This window comes from Xiphophorus maculatus, chromosome 23 (genome assembly GCF_002775205.1).
Source record: "Xiphophorus maculatus strain JP 163 A chromosome 23, X_maculatus-5.0-male, whole genome shotgun sequence".
NCBI lineage: Eukaryota > Metazoa > Chordata > Actinopteri > Cyprinodontiformes > Poeciliidae > Xiphophorus > Xiphophorus maculatus.
This window is the reverse complement of record NC_036465.1, coordinates 2,269,995-2,292,583: the sequence shown is the minus strand read 5'-3', so window position 1 is coordinate 2,292,583 and position 22,589 is coordinate 2,269,995. Positions and strand designations below refer to the sequence as shown.

General features: G+C 39.1%; 1 protein-coding gene across 7 annotated transcripts in view; it reads left to right on the top strand.

Moving 5' to 3' along the window:
• The window catches only part of LOC102218607 (teneurin-3), a 188,605-nt gene that overhangs the window by 110,576 nt on the left and 55,440 nt on the right, over positions 1–22,589 (top strand). For 4 of the 7 annotated variants that reach the window (XM_023328547.1, XM_023328552.1, XM_023328548.1 and 1 more), the window contains 9 exons: positions 2,412–2,622; positions 3,646–3,747; positions 5,815–6,009; positions 7,669–7,869; positions 14,690–14,875; positions 17,479–17,499; positions 19,697–19,720; positions 21,168–21,314; positions 21,813–22,047. In XM_023328547.1, the coding sequence (XP_023184315.1) occupies positions 2,412–2,622; positions 3,646–3,747; positions 5,815–6,009; positions 7,669–7,869; positions 14,690–14,875; positions 17,479–17,499; positions 19,697–19,720; positions 21,168–21,314; positions 21,813–22,047 (1,322 nt within the window). The remainder of the gene's footprint in view (positions 1–2,411; positions 2,623–3,645; positions 3,748–5,814; positions 6,010–7,668; positions 7,870–14,689; positions 14,876–17,478; positions 17,500–19,696; positions 19,721–21,167; positions 21,315–21,812; positions 22,048–22,589) is intronic. The other 3 variants (XM_023328551.1, XM_023328550.1, XM_023328549.1) reach the window with 2 other exon arrangements.

Here is a 22,589-nt window from a genome sequence, read left to right as displayed (position 1 = left end):
ACTTTTCCCCTCAATCCAGGAGACATCTGGGAACCTCTTCACACTTGGTCTCATGACTGCTATTCACCTGTATTGTTAGATTGAGATGAGTTAGGGAGCTTTCACACCAGGTAATCAAGATGTATGCGATTGGCCAGGGGGTGCAATGCTTGTGGGATGAACTGTTTTATTACTTCCCCCTCAAGTCAACAACACAAGAAGTCAACTTCTGCCAGGTTAATATCTCTTCCCAACCCACTCATCTTCTCTCCAAGGAGTTTGAACCGGGATGTTGACTTGACCTCTCTCCTGCTTTATACACATTTATGTTTGCTGAAACTCTGAATTTGATGTATTTTTTATGCTTCTTTCAACCATTTTAGAGAACTGCAGGGTTGTTAGTTCTGTTGTTAGAATGTGAGAGAGGAAACAGTCTTCACTCACTTCAAAATAAAAGCATAGATATATCTTCTAACTACTTGAAGAATTCTTAAGTCAATGACTAAAACTTCAACACATATATCAAACTGAATTCAACTGAAAAATGAACAAAACAGCAAAGTAAATTAGCTGTTTTAAAGAACTTAGGATTTTTTTTTCAATTTTTCTATGTTTCACCTTCAGTCTCAGAAAACCTGGTACTAGAGAGCGCCTGCTGAAGATACATGTAATGTTTGCACTCGGAGCACCTCGGTAGCATGAATAGTGTGCATGCAGTGGGGGATGTTTGGCTTTGTAGTCACATGGTTGGTAGAAGTTCTTTCCAAAGTCAGAGAAGTATGGCTGAGGCTGGTGGAAGAGGGGGAAAAAAATCCTTCTTATGCTGCAGAAACAGCAACGCTGAGCTGCTTCCACATAATCAGCTTGGACGGATTGCATCTAGCTCGCCTTGTCAAAGGTGTCTGAACTATTTTCCTAAATGTTTTCCTTGTAAAAACACGAAGTAAATACAAAAAATAGAGAAGAGGAACACAAAAACAGGCTAACAAGATAAAATAACAAAAAATAAATAAATGTTAATAAGAATAAGAAATGTACATTATTAATCTCTCAAACGACCTTTTTCCCTCCTTCCAGTCAGTCAAGATCTTCTTGAAATTGTCTGAATTTCCAAATGTCTGTTTGTATGATGGGGATCTTTCTAATATTCATGTCAGGCTGTGCTTGTGTAAAAATAACCTTGTTGACTTTGATCTATAGTGGCAGCCATCATGCATGAATAAACAGACTGTTATATATCTGCAGAATCTCAACATTTGTGTAAAAATGTTAAAACTGTTCCATAAACACATTTTCCTTCTTATATTGTAGCATAATGCGGAAATTGTTAGAAATCTTATAGGAATCTGCATATGAAAACTGAAAAAGAACGGTGCTTTTTAACTCGCAGCAACCTGCCTCATCTCTGGGTTTGAATTGCTGCTCTTTTCAAAACGCAGCTACAGAGCCAATCTGTATGCATCACACTCCTTAGCAGCCCACAGACTCTTTTTCCAGCCACAGACTTCAGTGTAGACACAGTACATCTGTGTAGCTAACAACTGCTTTAGCCTGGGGATCTGCTGTCTTCATCTGCTGTGCTACTTTGCAGCCTGCAGCCTGTTTGGGGATTGTTTGTACTGTATGCACTGCGCTGTTTTTTTGCTACACGTTACGGCGCCAGTCAAAATGTGGTTCAGGTGCTGCTGAGCAGGTGCAATGAGAGCAGATGCACCTCTTTACTCATTGGCAGGAATAACTCGTAGCACCTTGTTTACACAGTAAATCAATGTTTTTTTTTTTATTTTGAGAAGAAAAAAAGAAATACTCTCATGCAATAAGAAAAAGGAAAAATACACAAAATCTGTTACATTTGATATATGTATTTTTATCAGAAATCTATGTAAATAAATGTAATTATAACAGAATTTAAACATATCAAACATTAGAGACATTAAAATGTGACACTCATGCTAATCTTAATCTGGAAAAACTAAACAGATACATATTTTATTCATTCAATGCAGATGAAGCAGCGTTGAACCAATCCGACTTTTAGACAAGCATTTTCACACCACATTGTCAAGGTTAATTTAACAGACTGTAATAAACACATAATGTATTTTAAATTCCCATCAGAGTTCACAACATAGTTTTTGCATTTGCCTCAGAGCTGTATCAGTTCCATCAGTACACAAACACCTCTCCAGACAATATCTATCAACTCCAAATACCTGCCACAGGAAAATCAACAATTATTATACGTGAATATTTGCTATGTATACACAATTCACTTCTGGCTGTTTCTTGCATCAAAACTTTGCATATATACCATCAGATGGAAATCCACTGGTTGCATACAAAGTATCCTACACAAAAAAAACATTCTTACTTTTTAGACTGAATAGGAAACGCTTCTATCTGCTGACAAAAGCTCTCTGTATTTTGTACAGTATGACTTTGTGGAGCTCCTGGATGGCAGCCGGCTCATTGCCAAAGAGCAGTGGACCCTGAGCGAACCAGACACAAGGGCCCGGATCGATCACCCGGTCACCGTCCACCAAGCCGGATTCATCCAGTACCTGGACTCAGGGGTGTGGCACTTTGCATTTTATAACGACGGACGAAGCGTGGAAGTTGTCTCCTACAACACTATTATCCAGGGTGAGAGGACACACGTCTGCTGGGAGGGCTAATGAGTGTGAATGATGTGTAATGACATGTTTGGAAGGTTTTAATTTCCTGGAACAGCTGGGCCTGAATGTGAGTATCCGAGAATCTTTCCCAGACAAATTGAGTTTCCACAAAGTTTGAGCAGAGCACAGCATAGATTTAGGTCTTCATTCCACTGCAGTGGATTATTGTGCTTAGCACTATAATGCAAGACTGTACAGAGCATTGATCCTACCCTCCTAACAACCTGTTCCGTGTTCTGAAGTCTGTGAAATTTCCTTGTGGGTTATGGAGAAGGAAAAACACTAGGGTTGAGTTAACGTTTTTCTTTTTCTTTCCTTTGGGGAGTCCCATTGATCCAGCCCTACAAATATGAAGGTATCGATGTGTGAGGTCAAAATTGCTTGAGTCTGACACTGGCTCAATGAACATCCAATACAAGCTAAAGTAATAACATAAAAGTTGGTCCTCTTAACGCCCATCAAAATGAGGGCCCTGGTCTTTTGGGGCTACGATTTATGAGCGTTGGTCTGTTGAAAGAACACAAGATCTGTCTGTAGGATATGTCAGATTAACTTCAACTCAGAGAGGATTTGAGCTGTAAACACTCAGGAGATTGCATGGCTTGTGTGGGCATGATCAGTCATTCACGGGGCTGGGGTGTTGGTGATGCAGAAGAGGAGACAGCAGGGGAAGGAAATGTCTCAAGGACATGGAATTATATGGTCTAATTTAAAATGCATCTTTGTGGATTTTACTTAACAGGGCTTAGTTGCGAACGGTAAGCATGCAGTGCACAGCTATGGAGGCTTAGACCTTAGTGGGACATAGACAAACAGCTGTAAATGTATGCCATGCTGGATCAGAGCACAGCACATAAGAGACACGTAATTCTTTAAAGAAGTCAGCTTGGTTTTCATGCCATTTTCTTTCACTATGCAGTTGTTAAAGGTTTTTTCTATGAACATGACAGTTCATAGAGGTATTAATAGCTGCACACTTCTGCACCCACAGAGTCTGTGACAGAGTGCACACACAACTGCTATGGGAATGGAGAGTGTGTGTCGGGATCGTGCCACTGCTTCCCTGGATTCATAGGACCTTACTGCTCCAGAGGTAATTACTCAGCTTTAATAATTGCTTTAAATGGTCCCTTCAGTCTTTTTAGGGCTTATCAGTTCAATATTCTTTTAATGGAAAATTGATCTGATAAGTTTAACATGGACCTATTTCACCTTAATCTCAAGAAGTATATTTTGTCTGTCTAACCCAGGCCACAGTTCAGTTTGATTTTATTCCACCCACCTAGATTTCAGAGTAAAAATGTCTTTTTTTTTATTTCCACCATCATAAGACTGAAGTAAACTGAATCTGGCCCCGTGTGCTTACTCAAACTGAAGAAAAATTAGCTAAATCAAGTTCCATCTCTGGAGTTTGACTGATAAATTGCATTTGCTTGAATTAGCTTCCCTTCATTCATAAAGGTAAACATGTGAAAATCAAGAACTCTAGATCCCTGAGAACAACATTCAACCTGAACAGAAAACTTTCCTTAGGACATAATTGTTAGAGCTGTTTCTGTTTTTGAGGATCTCTAAGCTAACAAGATATTTGGACTAATTTAAAGCAGAAATAAGAGCAGGCATTACTCCACTCCCTGCACATCTGGAATATTTCCTTTTTTATTTCCATTTTAACGAATGCTTGCAGTCATGTACTCAGTAAAATCTTTTTATAATAGACCATGTGCATGTAGGCATCATATTGGGTTTCACAGCTCAGGCTGGGTACTAATTGGACTTGAGTTCATAACAAGTCTCCTGTATGGAGCCCATTCTGTTGACCTAACACAATCTATTTGAGAATGTAGATCCTCACCTTAGCTTTAAAATTTTGAGGTTGAATTTTTAAATGCATAAAACACAGCAGCTTTGTCGTTCAGCCTTCCTGTGAGAAGTCTTGCTCTCTCTCACTCTCTCACAGCCTGACTGAACTGCAGAATCCTCTACTCTTGTTTTCCCCTCAGCAGCTTCTTTTGATGCAGTGCTTTCTCCATTATTATTTTAACATCTGATCAATTCTGAAAATAGCTAAATGAGTCACTTAAGCCATTAGAACATGGCCTTAAACCGGTTCTACCACAGTCAGTCCCGACCGGAACCAGCAGTTCCTACCCATCTTTCATAACTTCAGGGTGGTTCTACCCGGGCCAAGCTGAGTATTGCTCACAATCTGTGTCATTGACACTAGACTTCCTTCGCTGATTGGGTCAAGCTTTAATCTTAACTACTTTGCACTTTTGGGCTGTTTGTTTTTGAGACAAAATGAAACAGCTACATTTATTTGAGTGAGGCATAATAAAACCCAAACAGAGGATGACATGTAACACTGGCTATAATCTTAACTAATAATACCTTTAATAATAATTGCCATATGACTAAATAAAAAATAAATGAACATTGCATGGGTTTCAGATCTTAATTAAAATTTTAGTGCACAAGATAATGTGCTCTGAGATGCCTTCCCCTTGTTTCGTTCATTTTGACTGCAAAGGGCCTTGCATGCCACTGTGCTGCTGCTGCACGCAGTCACTGAAGCCACTGTTGTTATGTATATATCTGGATTACATTTCATCTAACCACAACCTCAAGGTTCTGCTGAGTATCGCTGCAAATGACATCAGAGCATCGACCACAGCTCCTGCAAGCTCAAACTGGCCCACATTCTCATGTTCCCACCCATTTTCATGCCACAATACTGAGGAACACACACCAATGGAGACACACCCAACTTAGCTAAAACCAAACCAGACATTAGCCAGCTGGACTGAGACTTTGCAGTGGAGAAGGGGCTTTTGTAACAGCATTTCCATGGAAAAAGATTGTTTTTAATGTGACCTTTAGGTTATGTTCATTGATCAGAAGAAATATACAACACTAATTATTATAATAAGTTTCTGACGAGCCGGTTACCTGTCAGGACCAATATTTTTGAAAATTTCCGTGGTTAGTCCTAAATATGGCCTCCCAGCAACTTCCTGGTGCTTCTCTACAACAATATTACAGCTACATAAAGTCTAATGCATGTAGATTTTATTTAATAAAGCTAGAACATAATTTAGTCATGGCCCAAACTTACATTTTTGCATAATTTTGACTCCTCAAACATGATTTCTTTCCTCAGCTGCTTGCCCCGTGCTGTGTAGCGGTAATGGCCAGTACACCAGGGGGCGCTGTCAGTGCTATAGTGGCTGGAAGGGCACCGAGTGTGACGTTCCAGCAGCCCAGTGTATCGATCCGCAGTGTGGGGGACACGGACTCTGTGTGGCGGGAAATTGTGTGTGCAACACCGGCCACAAAGGAGTCAACTGTGATCAAGGTAAGCCAGGAAGAAAAACTCTTCCTGCTGGATTCAAAGCCGACCGATGCAACACATTTCTTTGTGATGCTCTGGGGAAATCGACTCATTCTGTTAGTGAAACAATCGGCGTTTTCAACTCCACCAAGCGGATAATGCTTTGGATGTTGTTATTGATATTGTGTGTATAAATTAACTCTCTTTAAGTGTTAAGACCTCATCGGGGGTACAAGCTTGAACAGACTACACTTTGCCCGTCGATGCAGTCACCTACCACAGGCCTCCACAGATGATGACACCTGTGAAAATCAATCAGTTTATGGCATCTGCTCCTCTGTTAAGAAAGAGCTGCTTCCTCTTTCTTGTCAGCCGCCCCTCCCAGCTCCAACCCTTTCACTTCATTGCATTTAACTTTATTGATCCGCATGCAGATAAAAGGCAATTATCAGCTCAGATTTACATGTGGGAGTTGTTGACCCTACATGGCAAAGCTATTGAGTTCACTAATGAATATGTTGAGGTTTCTTTGGCGTGAAGAAGCATTGGGGAGGAGCTGCATCTGTAGCTCTTAAAGGATTTCCTGATTATTTTAAGTTTCCTTGCAAATATAAAAATGCATTTAAAAGTAGGGCTGAAACAATTAATCGTGATGAATCGATTATTGAAATAATCGTTGGCTAACTGGTATATACAGACTCAAGAAAGGTCAGTTGCTGAAAGAACAACACAGTCAGAGCAGTAATTCAGCTAAAACTGTACAAAAAATATATGCATTTTACATTTACGATTAAAAAAAGCTTTATTTGTAATGTTCTGCCCAAAGTTCTTTTAGTGGCATATTTTTTGCTCACCTGGTTGAAAATCAGAAAAAAATCTTCTATAAAGCACATGTTTCTGACCAGGTAATAATTAACTAATCAAAAGATGCCCTACACTTTATTGATACAAAGTCCAACAGAAAGAACTGAGCTTTTCACATGTTGATGTTGGAAGTATTTCTGTAGCTGCAGATGCGTCATTTCCTACAATCACTAAAAAACCTACAAAAATAAGTTTATTTTCTTATTTAAAAAATGAATCTAACATTTTTTTTATTTGCATTTTCTTATGCATTTCTAATGTATAAAAAAAGCTGAAGTGATTCAATGAGAATTCTACGTAATATGCCTTTTTTCAATTAGAACAATCGATTAATTGTCAGAATAATTGATTACTAAAATATTCTTTAGTTGCAGCCTTATAAAAATGGGAATAAGGCAGGAAGATGGAATATTTTTGGCAACTCTTTCTAGTTAGTAATAGGTTGATTATGTAGGTCATAATTGGCAATTATTACCCAAGATCAGTATAGTAATTGATCATATCAGTCTAGACACTAATTGGGCATTGTTTCACAGTGCCTATAATGGAGCATAATTATACTGTTTCTATGTTGGAACGACCCTATAATACATCGTAGAGCAGCTAGTTGAACATCGGGTGGAAAATTACTATTGGCAGCAACGAAAGCCTGCGAAAATTTCAGCTGCGTCTCGATCGCCATCATCCGGCTCTCGAGCTTTTCCTCTCTGAAAGTGACTTTTGGCTGGTTGAAGATTCAGAGTGGCCAGGGTAAATAAATATGTTTAAATCTAGAAGTGGCAAAGTGACATAGCTGTCACCCTGGTTGTGTGTCTTCAGTGGACTGTGTGGACCCGACGTGCTCCGGTCACGGAGCCTGTCATCACGGCGAGTGCCACTGCAACCCGGGATGGGGAGGGATCAGCTGCGAGATTCTGAAGAGCACTTGTCCAGAGCAATGCTCCAGTCACGGCACGTTCAACACCGATACGGGAACCTGCGTCTGCGAGGCCAAGTGGACGGGAGCCGACTGCTCCATAGGTCAGAAACCATTTTATCCTTTCAATTGTTGCATGTGTCGACTGGAGGATGTTTTCATTTTGTTAATTCTGCAACTACTCGCCTCTGTGAAATGAGAGCGTTGAAAGTGACGACAGAACGCGCTCCTTAAACCCCGGACAACAGCTTTGAAACAGCATATTTGTGTCATGAATGTATGAGATTTACAGGCGTATTCAAGAAGCTCAGCAATTAAAAACCCAAGAATTACAGCTGTTATGTTTGACCTTCTAAATGGAATATGGTAAATTGCTGATTCCCAGATGAATAGCTCACTACTTTTTCTGTTGAGTGACTCAATTGTTAATCAAGAGTCTCAGCTGTAATTAAATTTTAGTATTTTAATTAAACTTGACAGTTCTGGTGTTTTTAAACTTTTTCGATGTAATCACTGGAGGCAGAAAGTTAGAGGCTTTCAGATCCCAGACAAACACACACACACATGCACCCACCCACCGACACTCATGCACACACACATGCTTTTCTCACCAAAGTTAAAGAAGATATTAAGCTTTTTTCTTTTAAGAAATGAATCTGTAGCCTTTTTTCCCCATTCAGTCCTTTTTTATTGATGATTGAGCTATAATGATTTCTGCTGGATCAATCTATGTGGTTAGATCTGTGGGATTATGTCTTTTCTACTCTATCCCTGGGTAACTTTTCAGCCACGCTAGCATGTAATTGGCACCACATTTCTCCGTATTTATTCCAAACAAACTTCCCCCTCGCTGCGCCAGGCACCAGGTCCACCAAACAGCAGACGTATGCGCCTTTACTAACAGGCTGCAAGTTGAAATAACACATCTCTGCTGTAGCGCAGTAGGGCCACATGTGGGTGTCTTATTATTCGGAAAGTTAAGGAATAATTGTTCAACTTGGCAGCACAAGTCCTGGTGAAATTATGACAGCTGTGATGGTGATATATGGCTTACTTTTAAACGACTATTAAAAAAAATTTGGTTGTGGTTTTAAAATATAATTTAGTGAGATAGAAGGATCATTTATTTTCTAAAATTATTGTGTGACAATTTGGAAAAAAAGCTCTGAATCAATCATATACCTTATTTTCTTCTGATATTTTCCATAAGGGAGCAACAAAATTACTCATTTGTGATGTCTCACTAACTCGTAGCGTGCGCCTGGAGCCACGGTGATAAATGGGAGCGTGAGGTCCGGTTTAAACTGCTGCAGTGCTGCCAGTTCTGTGTTTGAGAGCACTGCATTACATTCCTCTATTTTCTTTAGGAAGGTTGCTTATTTTCAGTAAGGTAACACTTTCAGTGCATGATTGGCATGAACATTTAAATAATTGTGTCGACTTGTTCAAAATGCATTCAGAACAATGTAAGCAGCTCCAGCTATTTGGACAAGAAGATTTTTAGACACTTTGTGTCTTTTTGCACAATGGAAACCTCAATGTTTCATATCTAGAAAATAATCTGAGGGTGAGCGCTGAAAATAAATCCAACACAAAATGCTTTCCTTGAGTCTGAGAAGACAAATGTTTACATCTGATAGCCGCTCACGCTTGGAAAGTTTGGTGAATAAACAGGAGGACTGAGGAGAGACTCCTCGGGAAATGATACTTCATTATCAGTTTATTCGTTTAATACAGCAGCTGGTCGTTTCCACCTTTCGTCTTTTCGTACTTTAGAGATTTTTTTACCTTCTTGCCTCTGACTGCCTCGGCCGGGAGAAGGAGACGTCCGCTGTGAGACGCTGCGTTACCGCCTTAGAAACCTGTCACACCAAGAGCAAATTTTCTTTCTTTTACACAGGCACAACTCAAAAAACTAAAAAATCATTGAAAGGTTAATTTATTTCAGTTTGAACAATGCAATTTATATATAGGATTAACACCCACACAAACTGATATATTGCAAGCATTTACTTCTTCTTGCTAATCATGGCTTATAGCAAACAAACATCCAAAATTCACTCTCATAGACAAGTAAAATAATACATGACAATTTTTAAATAAAAACTATTTACAGAGAAACCTGCTGCCTTTTCAGGCGTCCAGCAGACAGATTGCTTCATACAAGCACATTAATGGAAAATTCAGTAGAAGGAAAAAAAGCACAGCAGTAAAAGGGCACTATCAGCAAGGAAAAAGTCAGAGAAAAATGGCTGGACTGTTGCTCTTTGGTCATAATTACAGTCAGACAGTGCTATATCCAGGCATATAGCAATCAAAAGGTTTAGTGGAAGGAAAACATATGGTAGAGAAAGCCATAAAAGGATAGCCACAACTTTTAAATGAGTGCAAAGCAAAACCCTTTCAAGAGTTGAGGGAAGATTCATGTATTTTCAAATGAAAGAAAATGTAGCATTAATTTGTTACAGTGTGGAGGAAGAGGAGAGACATAAAATCCAAGCTGCTTCATCTCCACAACTTAAACTTCTGGATTAACATTATTTTATTTTTATTTTGTAGACATCATTCTCTAACTCTATAAGAAACTAAATATTGAATTTTTAATGATAGTGATTAACCTGTTATGAATCTGAGTTTGTGTTTGTGATGCATCTATAGTTTTCTTCCTGCAGGACTTTGGTGGTAGTTATTTTTACTGTAATCAAGGCTCATAATCTGCCATGTTTCATCACATTAAACTGGTTCTAACATGGATCAGAGCCACAGGCTGGAAAATAAAAATACCTCAACAAACCTAAACTGTCCCAGATATTTTAATATTTAAACGTATTTAATCTTTGTAAATCAACTAAAAGACAAATAAATGAATCAGCGGTGTTTTAGTGTGACATGGAAGTAGACTGGGATTAAAATGTTTTATATGTACGATGGGTGTAAAAGTTACCAGAAGGGTTTCAATGCTCATCCTGATTAAAAAAATAAATAAACAAATAAACTTTATGATTTTAACAGTCACAAACGTCCTTGTGTTGTTTAGCAAGAGGTGACATCTGCAACTTGTTTATAATCTCCAACAATTTAAACCTAAAAAAATTCATCCGATTCAATATGTTTTGAACTAATTAAATCTTACTGTGGGTGAGATCACACTCTTACAGTTTTGTAATCAACACCTTGATTGAAGATGAAACATATGTTAATACCAAAACTCTTATTCCTCTGAACCTTAGCATATGTTCTTCCTTTGCATGTGTGGACTTAGAGATTAGTTGGAAATAATCTTTGGAAGTCGTTGGTAGCAGCCTCGTGTGATGTGGGGAAAAGGAGACATTTTTGTCTTCCTGTCTCCCTGCAGCCGTCTCTTCATTAGTTACCTTCTGTGCGTTAGATGGGTTTGCCTTTCGACACAGGTAGGTGTCTTGTTAGTTCAAAGGCTGGCCCCTCCTGGCTGCTATCTGAGAATCAGGTGATTTATGCGCCGTTGCCCCTCTCAGAAATGACTCCTTCCCTGCGTGTTGCAGCCGAAGTGGAACACATACTGAGTCAAACAATTAAAAACAGAACTTTCAGTCTGTTTCAGTCTCTTTAAAAGAGTTGAGCATATCTCTCTTGGGCTGAACTTGTGAAAATCAAAGCGTAAATGCGTCGGGACGGTGCGTTTGAAATAACAGGTTCCTTTGCAGACCTTTTGAAGCAGCATGAAGCCAGTTTGGATGGGCCCAGGAACAAAGGAACGATTGTGTTAGAGAACAGGGTTTTTTTCCCTCCTTTGTGTCCCACTTCATTTAGGTTTTGTCTAAAGAAGTAATTTTCAATTCTTTTAAAGTGTTCAAAAATTTCAGACAAATCCACTCGCGCAGCACGACATCTTGTCAATAGCAGAACTGATAAGTCTGGCCTCGCTGCGGTGCGGTCCAAGAGTTGGGGAGTTTACCCATCTGGCTGGGTGGAGGATTCCTTCGTAATTAATGCTGCGGTTCTTCTTCAATTAAATAAACTTTAATTAACAAGCTGTAGCATGGATCGACCGCCCACAACCCCCATCCAGCTCGAGTCAGGGGCATGTTAAAGGCAGATAAACACTTTTGCACTAATGAAAAATTGATTGCATAGATTCTATGAGAAGGAGGTATTCCTTTGGAATTAAATGACTCCCCTCCAGAGGCACGCTTAATATTCTACAGTGTCTGCTCAGCTTAATCAGAACCATCCAAGGTCCCTCAATCGAAGAAAAACTCCATTCAGTGAGCTGGAGGAGACAGACAGTCAAAAAAACCTCAGTGAAGGGGATGAGTGAGAGCAAAACAGTGGGAGTGGACTGGATTAAAGGAAAAATCATGAACAATATGAGCAGCTACTTTATTACTTTCCTGTTACATTGTGAGCTGCAAATGATTCTGGTTCATTTATTTTCTCTGAAGTCGATATGAAATGCAGTCTAAAAAGAATTTCCTATCAACATGTTGGATTTAAAAACTTACCGGGGTGTCAGTGTTTTTTTTGTTTGTTTTTTTGTCATTTGATTTTCTTTTTAGGAATGGTTCCACAACAAGTTTCAAGGTAATTTTTTTGTCTTCTGAAATGAACATTTAAATTTAATCACATTTTAAAAATTTTGCTCATCCCCTTTTGACACTTAAAAAGGCAAACATTTAGTATTTTGAGTTTAATTTTTATTCCTGATTTCACCAATCTTCCTCATTTTGAAGCAGAAAAGAAACCACAGACCATCACACTATCACCACTGTACCCATCTGTCAGAATGTTGGGTTAGTTTTACACCAAATATAACAGGTCACACACTTTTGTCCGGTCAGTCTACACAACATTTTGCTGAAATTTTTGGGGACCATTCACGTAAAAGAAATGATGGAATATAATCCAAACATGTGAGCTCTGAAGGATTGGTATAATTCAGCAGATTTAAATCTGCAATTTCCTCATGTTGTCAATCCGTAACAGAAGATAGAAGTTACACTCATTCCACTCTTTATTACAATGTATTTATGATAAAAGAAATTACAGTAATATATAACACACAACATATACAATCCATCCAACAGGACAGATCGAAATACAAAATGAACACAATGAAATAAAAGCATAATTCTGCAAAGAATCATTGAAAATGACAAATAGCTGATTAACAGCATCAAAATGGCCAAATTAGATGCAATTAGGATTAATTGCATATCCATAGTAACAATAATGGTTACTGTGTCAAAACACTCAAGAAGGAGCAAGTAAAACAACTAAAAAGCAGATTACTTTCAACAGAGAACTCAATACACAATATTTAGTTACTAGCCAAACAATAAAAGAGGGCGGACTTACAACCATAGGAACATAAACATTGATTAAACATAAACGAGTGTCCAAATAAAGACGAGGATCTTCTGATGAATGATAGTCATTGTGTCCTGATGGCTAGTAGAGTTGTGATGATCGAACTGAAACAGGAGCATCTCTGAGACACTGAGCAGAGTCCAGTTCTGCAGCTAGAGGAAAAACTCATATGGCATGGTGATGCGTTCAGAAACGAGTAAATAAAAGAAACTTGTCAACAATGAATTTGGCTGGGATTGATTTTACCCTTCAAACTCTCCTATCAAAAGAATTTCTGTCCAGTCTCACTTCCTGATGGTTGAATCATGACCCTTGACCTTACCTGTGACAATTGTTCTGGGTTACTATGTGACCACCTGTGGGAGCCTTGTGACCAAAAACTTAAAAGAGTTATTATTCTCTCACAGCAAAAATCATTATTCTGAAGATTTGATAGTAGCTCTTGTTTTCGGTAAAATCTGCACGTCTCCATTTCCCGTAAGAGCAGAAGCAGCTTGTTGAGCATTAGCTTTAACATGAAAAACTCAGATTCCTCCCCAACAACACATCCAGTCATGTCAGTTTTCTGAAGACAGCACATATCTGCAACAGCTGCTCTTCTGTTTGCAGTACTATAAGAAAGCATGTTCATTACACATCTCTGAGTCGAGACAAAAGAACCCAGCTTCAGTCTGTTAAGACCAGGCAAGTGAGGCTTCATAATTTGCCAGAGTGCTTATTTTGGAAGTTTTTCCACATACAGTAATTGCAGTTCTTTTTTCTTACAAGCTTTTTAGACATAGACAGGTTTTGTTTCATTTTAATAGAGCCGCGCCGATAAATAATGCAATCCGTGAAAATAGTGGAGCCTTAAACTGTGAAAGCATCACAAACAAGAGTCTGTTTTTATTTCTTTTATTCCAAGGTAGTTATTGAGACAAATGCTTAATGTATGTTGTTAACAGTTCCTGATGACAGCCACTTGTTAGAGGGATTGAAGCAGTTTGCTGATCAGATAATTTCAGCGCTCAAAAATTTGCAGCTGAAGGAAACAGGATTAAGTTTATGTGATCTGACTCTGAAAGCTTACTACTTGCATTTTTAGAAACCTAAAGCTTCTATTTAACATTTAAGATTTTATTCAATTTGTGTAAAACAGTCACTTTTTATTTAGCTTCAATGTGCTACAGAGATGTCTGGACGTTTCCAGGCTCTGGGAGTTGATGGAAATATATTTTTTGGCAAACATTTTCACTCTTTGGAGCAAAAATTGTGCAGTTAAGTTACAGCTAAGTTCTAATATGCAAGCATCACATTTCTCATATTTGACGATGCTTACATAAGTATCCAAAGCTCCATGAATTTTTATACTTTAAATCAACAAAAAGTTGCACATAGTTGTTCAGTGGAAACAAACGTACAGATGGTTCTACAAACAAATTTTGTTTACTGTTGAACTTTTTGGCCCAGTTTAACTCTTCTGAGCAAACATTAGACAGGGATTTTTTCCTGTTTTTTAGTGGCAGATGCAGAAGGAGGTAGAGGGCTTTCACAGAACAGAAGACGCATGTTTCAGCAGCTCTCTTGTTTCTGCAACAGAGGTGTGTGTGGTGGACTGCGGTTCCCACGGCTCCTGCATCGGTGGTGCCTGTCACTGCGAGGAAGGCTGGACGGGACCAGAATGCGAGCAGAGGGACTGTCACCCACGCTGCATTGACCATGGAGTCTGCCGGGAGGGCAAGTGTGACTGCCACCAGGGCTGGACGGGCGAGCACTGCACCATCGGTGAGCCACGGCGACACACACACCTACACCACACGCTTCCCAGAGAGACCCAGGCCCCAGAGGGAACTCATCTATTGGCAGGCATAAAAGGGCACCGCTGGAAAGTGAACGCTGGTATTTTCAGAAAGGGTTCGAGGCATTAGATCATTTTATACTTCTGTTGCTGCCCACGCTCTTCTAACAACCACCACAAACTAGACAGGAGTTGTTAGTGATGTTTTCAGGGTGCACAGCTCAACCTCTGCTGGCTGGAGCCCAGTTTTCACAGAAAACTGAAACTATCAGAGCAGCCAGGAGGCGGTCTGTCAAACTCACTGAAAACCATTAAAGGACTGGTTCCCAAACATGGGAAGTTTTGTTTCTATTTTTTATTTTTATTTTTTTACAAATAATTGTCATAAATCCAAACTGGGATTTAAAGAGTATGCAGTTAATATAGAATATTTCAATTTCATGCTACAATACGTCTAACGTTATGATTATTCTATATAACACAGTATAGAATAATCCAGTTCAAATGAAACCAGTCCTGGAGAATACAGTTCTGTAAAAATGAATAAATGAAGCATTATTCACCTTTAAATGGTCAAACTCTGCCAACTCCTCACTCACTAAACAACTAAGCAGTAAAATCTAATTTAGCTGTAAATTTCATGTATAATTTTTTAAAGCTTGTGTCTCCACCTGACGCAGAGGCACCCTGGGTGAAGAGCCATTTCACTCATTAAAAAACCTATTCAGTAAGAACAACGTGCTACTCTGTGTTCTTGTTCAAGTTTAGATGTTATTAATTTCTCCTTCAGCAGCTTTGGGTTGTACCTTCACCTTCACCCAGACTGTTTTATTTATTAAATTCATCTTAGTAGCAAATCTTTGGTTTTCCACAGGCAATGACCTCCTGATCCGAATGGAAATGTTTTCTCTGCTGAGATTTTCCTCCATCTGCAAGAGATATAAAGAAACTGATGTGAATGGAAATATTTCAATCCTTTGAAGAACAGATTGCTGAAAAACATAATTTTTGTGAAAATTTTGAATATTCATATGGTAAATCTTTGAATATTATGTTTGCTTTTTTTGTCATCTGTTGCTCTTTTTTTCTTCCACTCTACACATTCTTCCTTCAAAAGAACCACATATTAACTTTGTAATTTATATGAAAAATTAATATATTCCACCTTTTAAACTGCTGAAGTGGGTCTTCTGTATTAGTGAGTCAAGGGCAGGTATTAAGGGAGCCACGAAACTGTTGGAAGGCCTCTTTGGAATATCATTTTTTTCAAAAATAGCAGTGCTTCACCTGGCATTAATGAGGATAATGAGTTCTGAGATGCCACTTCTTATTGACCTTTACTTCAGACTTCCTCCACATCTTCCCCTCTGCCAAAGGTCCTGTAGTTAAACCTTGACACCCAGCCTCAAACACCGTTCTCCCAAGTGTCATCCTCCTGCCTCTCAATGGCGGCACATTAGCCGCGAAACAAAAAGATCCGACCCTCCAAAACTCTCGAGTCCTAATTACGTATTTACAGGTTCTCTCTCAAGCAATCCCCTCTCTGCAGCCCGGGTCCACCTCTGAGGCGAGAGGAGATTGCAGTGAGGGAGTTGTTGGAAGGGTCACATTCCTGATCTTATTAATCTTTCCCTCCTCGGGGGCCGCCTCTGCACGTCATCATCCATTTTCTCTTTCTTTTCTTCTGTTCGAGGCTCCCGTCAGGAAAGTAACTCCATGCTTTGGACTCTCATGAATAGGCAGTGTGCTACCTTTTCTTAAAGGAACTGGGAGCTTATTTTGTCTTTCAAACTCTGAATAACTGCCATTTGCACAAAGCGCCTTTTAATCACATTACATGGTCAGCGCCTGAATGGAACACTTCCTTGGTCATTCTTTTTCACAAGCATCTAGATCCTGTTTTATATGCAAGGCTTACCCTATTGTCAACTGCTTTCTCAGCACTGCGGTTTGCTGCGAAGGTGTTTTTGATTTGTCTCACTGAAAAATCACTGAAGTGGAGATGATGAAAAGATGTAAAAAAAAAATAAAATAAAAAAAATGAAAGCACAGAAGCAGAGAACTGTTCTTCCTGATCCATTCACATTGGAAGCTGAGGCCGTACACATGCTGACATGCAGGCAGAGAAATGTTTTGATGCAGACCGGGATGAAACTGATTCAGATGGTCCGAAAACAAAGAAAAGACAAACTGTGCATGTTTTAAATGAGAAAAAGCAGATGGAGAGTGTTAACAAAGGCTTCGTTTTACCCAAGACAAGCTGCAGAATTGATTCAAGTTGGTTTTTTAAACAGAAATATATGAACAAATCAAGGCTCCTTTACCCATTGGGACATTTAGTATTCTGATTAATCACTCCAACTTTATTTTAAAAGATTTTCACTCCTTTCACTACGCTAAAAATAAGCTTCTGTAACTGTAGCTGCTGTTACTTCTGTCCATTTCTCCAATAGATTTTCTGTTTGTTTCTTTCTCTGCATGCCTTTGCCTAACTCTTTCTTATATCCATTCTCTTCTTTATTCCATGTTTCTATGCCTGTCTGCCTCCCTCTCTGTCTCTTTCCGACTCCGTCTTGGCTTACACGTGTAGCCTTGGATTCCAGAGTATCAGGTAAAAAGACTTTCCCTTTGTTCAAAACTTTTATCTTTATATAAATATTTTTTTATGTGCTTCTAATCAAACTGAACCCATGTTTTGCTTAAAAATGCAAACGCTTTAAAGCATAAATTTGGTGAACTTGCATCTTCCCTCTCTTTCATTAACACTAGTCATACAGGTAATCCTCAATAAATTATATTGTCACTTAAAGTAAATTATTTTAATTATCAAATTAAATATTTATTCCCTTTAATTTTGGTAATTATGTCTTACATGCAATAAAAAAACTAAATTCAGTTTCTAAGAAAATAAAATATTGCACAAGAGGAATAAATCAGGATTTTTAATGAATAGCATGTCAGCCTGTTAAAAAGTTAATACTTTTTAACTTTTTAAGTTAAAAAGTTTTTTTTTTTTACTTTTTACAGTTTTTACAGTACAGCACAGTGCATGTAATGTGCTGCACAGTACATGCACTCATTACTAGATTGGGTCTGCTTTTGGATGAATTAGTGCTTAGATGCTGTGGGAGATATTTGTACTTTTGTCGGTGTGAGCAGCTGCCAAGTCCTGTTGGAGAAAGAAACGAGGAACTCCATAAAGTCTGTCAGCAGAGAAGCACAACCGTCTCCAAAATGTCCTGGTGAACGGCAGCGCTGATTACATGGTTCCCGAAATCATAACTGAATCTGAAAACTTCACTTTAGACATGAAGCAGCTTTGATTCTGTGGCTCTTTATCTTGATTTGTAATTGAAATATTATATTTTCTTGAATTCCAAAAGAGTATTTGAATCTTTCCTAAACTCTTGAATGCTTTAAATGTTGTGGTTCTTCTACCACATGTTTTCCTTCCTCTAAACTTTCTATTAAACTAGACATAGAGCTGTCTTAACAGCCAGTTAATTCAGCAATTGCTTATGGAAATTGACAGACGACCATCAAGTTAGCAGTTTATTCTGTTTTTTTTTTTTTTTAGATCTCGTGTGTCAGATTCAAGGCACTTATGTTTTTCTGTATGGGACATAAATATGACCTTCAATATAAAGGTTGTATGCTTAAATATTATTTATCAATCAAATACTGCCAAATTATATTAAAGCAATAGAATGTTCCATATTATTTAATTTTAAGAATTACTCATTGAATACAGATACAATTACTTATTCATATTTTAACAGTGTGTTTTAATGGGTTTATAATTATATTCAGCCACAACTGGCCCTTTGAGGACATTTGTGATTTGATATGACCCAAAATGTAAATGAGTTTAATTTTAATTAGTTAATTTTGATTAATTATATGTATAGATTTTAACTTGTTAAAAATTGTATCCCAAATAATTGCTTTATTTATTTATTTATTTTTTATTGTTTTGTATACGACAGTTCCAGCTGGAACCTTTGTGCTTGTGTGTTTCTGTCACATCCATACATCTGATGCACAACCAACAGCCACAGCAACAGAAAACAAAATTCCGTCTTTTGGCTCGATGGGGTTAATTTTTGCTTCAAAAAACGATATGATTTAACGCTGGAAAAGATTATTGTTGTGTGGAAGCTGTGTAAAAAGGAGAATTAATAATTTTTCAATAAAATGTTTTTTGAATTGAAAATGTTGCTTATCTTGCTAATATGAGATTTCCCATTAAAATGTAATTATTTGTGATTAATTAATTACAAATCCTGCAATTACTTCAATTAAAAATTTGAATTTTCTTATTTACCTTATGTAATACTCAAATTTTCTGAGAAACTGAAATTTGTTTTTTAATTACCTGCAAGCCATAATTATGAAAATGTATTTAATTTATTTCAAACAAACGTTTAAAATGTGTGTAATAAAACTGAATGCATTTAAAAAAAAAATTGACATAAAGTTTTTAACAATATTCTAATTTATTGAGATGCACCTGTATGCTGTCACTCAAGCTTAGTATTAACAATCATCATGAATACTTTGATTTACGTTCCACAGTGGAGCGGTTGGATTTAGAGTCCAGCTAAAAGGCGGTGAAAACAACGACCTGCAGGACCTTTTCTCTAAATATTTAAGCTACGTTTGCAGGCGGCTGTGTTCCAGACACCGCTTCCACTTTTTCTTCTGCAACTTACTCTAAGTAAATGTGTTTGCCAGTCTTAGCACACTGCCACCGCAGAGATAAGTAATTTTCTTTTCCAAATGTTTCCCTTTCCTCGGATGTGTAATAGGAGCAGTCAAGATAGGATATAAAGGTAAATTGAACCACTACCCCCACAAGGGAGATTGTCATGAACAATCCCTCCCTGCTCTCTGTCTCTCCTAGCACGGCGTATATACACCTGTTTTATGTCCGAGTCGATCATAATGTTTCTGCTGTGATCCTGCTCCCCCCTCACACACGTCCCCCCACCTTCCCCACACGATATGTCCCCTCATCTCCTGTCCGTCTGAACCAGTCTCACATGAGACTCCACGGTACGTCCCCTCTCCACCCCTCCCTCCTCCCCACCTCTGTCGTTACTCCCTGTGTCTGCCAGATTAAACGCCCAGAACTGGTGTGGTTTAGTCATGTTTCAGCTCCCTGTCTTCACCCTCCATTAGAAGGAATGCGATCTGGCAGCAAGTGCACTGTTTTCTGTAAATGTGGAGACTCTTGACCCCCCTTCCTTTTCTTCTCCTACTTCCCCCTATTTACATATATACTTCCTCCTCCCTTTGATGTTGCTGTTACTTCACATGAGTGTTTCCAACATCTGCAGCGAGCGGCTCCTGCTAATTATTTGCAGGCAAAGTCGCTGGAACCCGGAGTGAAGGATTGCCAGAATCTCCGATCTGAACGGTACACAGAGTTTCTCCGCAGTCTGGAGACGAGAGGAAGAGTCTGAAAGTTACAGCTCCGGAAAAATAGAACAAAACAAACCAGGAAAATATTGATATTTCCATCCGTCCGTCCATCCATCCATCCATCCATCCATCCAACTCGCCATCCATCCATCCATCCATCCATCCAACTCGCCATCCATCCATCCATCCATCCATCCATCCATCCATCCATCCATCCGTCCATCCATCCAACTCGCCATCCATCCATCCATCCATCCATCCAGCCGTCCATCCATCCATCCATCCATCCATCCATCCGTCCATCAATCCATCCACTGTAGAAATATATTCCATTCATAGAGAAGTTTTGAATTTGAAAACAGCTCAGATAATTATGGACATTATGTTTGAAAAGTAGTTTCATATGTAAAAATGTGCAGGAACTCTGTGTACATTTTTAAACAAGACAACCATTGAAGTTGTCAATAAATAAAAATATATATATCATTATTATTAATAACAGTTATGCTACTGATTCAGGTGGAATCTATCTAAAAAAACTCTCTCACTCCCATTATTCTACTAACAGCAAGTGAAAGATTTCACCCTCTTTACTCTTGTATATTTCACTTTTCTCAGTCGTTGCCCCTTCAACTCATGTGAAACGACCGTAACTTCTCACACCCCCCACCCCCATCCCCAGTCCCGTCAGAGGTGTATCGTTCTGTATGTTCACTCACTTCTGTCTTCTATCATTTTTACCCCTCTTCTTCCCCCGTTTCCACTCTCACATGCCCTCTTCTGCTCTTGTCTCCTCACTCCTCCCTCTCCTCTCTCCTTCTCTCCCTCATCCTCTCGGCCGTGATGCTTTGACAGACGGCTGCCCCGGGTTGTGCAACAACAACGGGAGGTGCGTCCTGGATCAGAACGTCTGGCACTGCATCTGCCAGTCCGGATGGAGAGGCCTTGGCTGCGACGTCGCCACGGAGACGCTCTGCTCCGACGGCAAGGATAATGAGGGAGGTAGGAAGAAGCGAACGTAGAGTACAAATCGTCTGAGAAGAAAGAACTTAACCGGGAACCGTTATTGCACCAGACAGGAAAACGGCTTTTGATCCGGCTCCGTAGTGGCACAGAAAACAAACAAAACAAATCAATCATACATAAAACATCAGTGAGAAGAGTATGCAAATGCAGCAGCAGTGCAGATTGTTAAGCAGCATGCTCTAAAATATAAAGTAGATCAATTAGAAAGAGAGGTTGAGATTATAGTATGAATGCTCCACAGGCTGGATTTCCAATGAAACACTTATTTGCCTGATTACAAGCCCCAGAACTTTCACAATTCCTCAGGGATACTTTAAAAAATTTACTTTGTGTCAAGTCAGCATCTCTGCTCTTACTTGAAGTTCATCTAAAAAGTCATCAGCACTCAGAGCAGCATCAGAGGTTTTCAGCCCAGATTTTTCCAGGTCATCAAGTCTTCCCGTCCCCTCTGTCTCCCTGGTGTTTTTTTCTCAGATGGCCTCGTTGACTGCATGGATCCTGACTGCTGCGCTCAGATCTCCTGCCAGGGTCAGACCTACTGTCGCGGTTCTGCTGACCCGGCCGCCGTCGCCGGCCAGGGCCAGAGTGCCGCTGCCGGTGCCGCCGCCACCAACCAGCCCTCATCTAAAAGTTTTTATGACCGGGTCAGCTTCCTGATCGCCCCCAGTGGCAGCCATGTGATACCTGGAGATAACCCTTTCAACAGCAGGTAAGCAGCTTTACGTGCCACCGACACCTGCTTAATTATTTGGCTCACGCTGGCTGTTTGCTGTCTAATTACCTGTGTGAGGAAGGCACCTGCGGTTGTGCAGTCGAACCGTCACAAGTGTCACACATATTTGTCTTTGGAGTCAAGATGACGAGTTTGTTTACAGCAGTTTAGCTGCCAGAAGTGACAAGTAATTCAGGAGTAGCTTGTTCTCTGTTTAAGCAGTCCTTACGGCAGAAAAACACGACTCAAGACTATCGCAGGTTTGGTTACCCAACTCAGGCTTGATTCAGATACTGGAGTCAGACTACTTTTATTGTTGCATTAAAATAGTTTAGTTTAGTGGATAAAAATGGAAAAAAAGCAATATTATTAAACATTGCTCCCAAACACTTTAATTATGCCCCCCTTGGCTAAAGGTTTGGACACCCTTTGCTTGCATTAAGTGAACAAGAAAATTTTATACATTAAAAGGAAAAAAACTGTGTGCAATGTGCCAGATAACAGTTTTAGAAATCTTTATATACATATTTTATTATCAG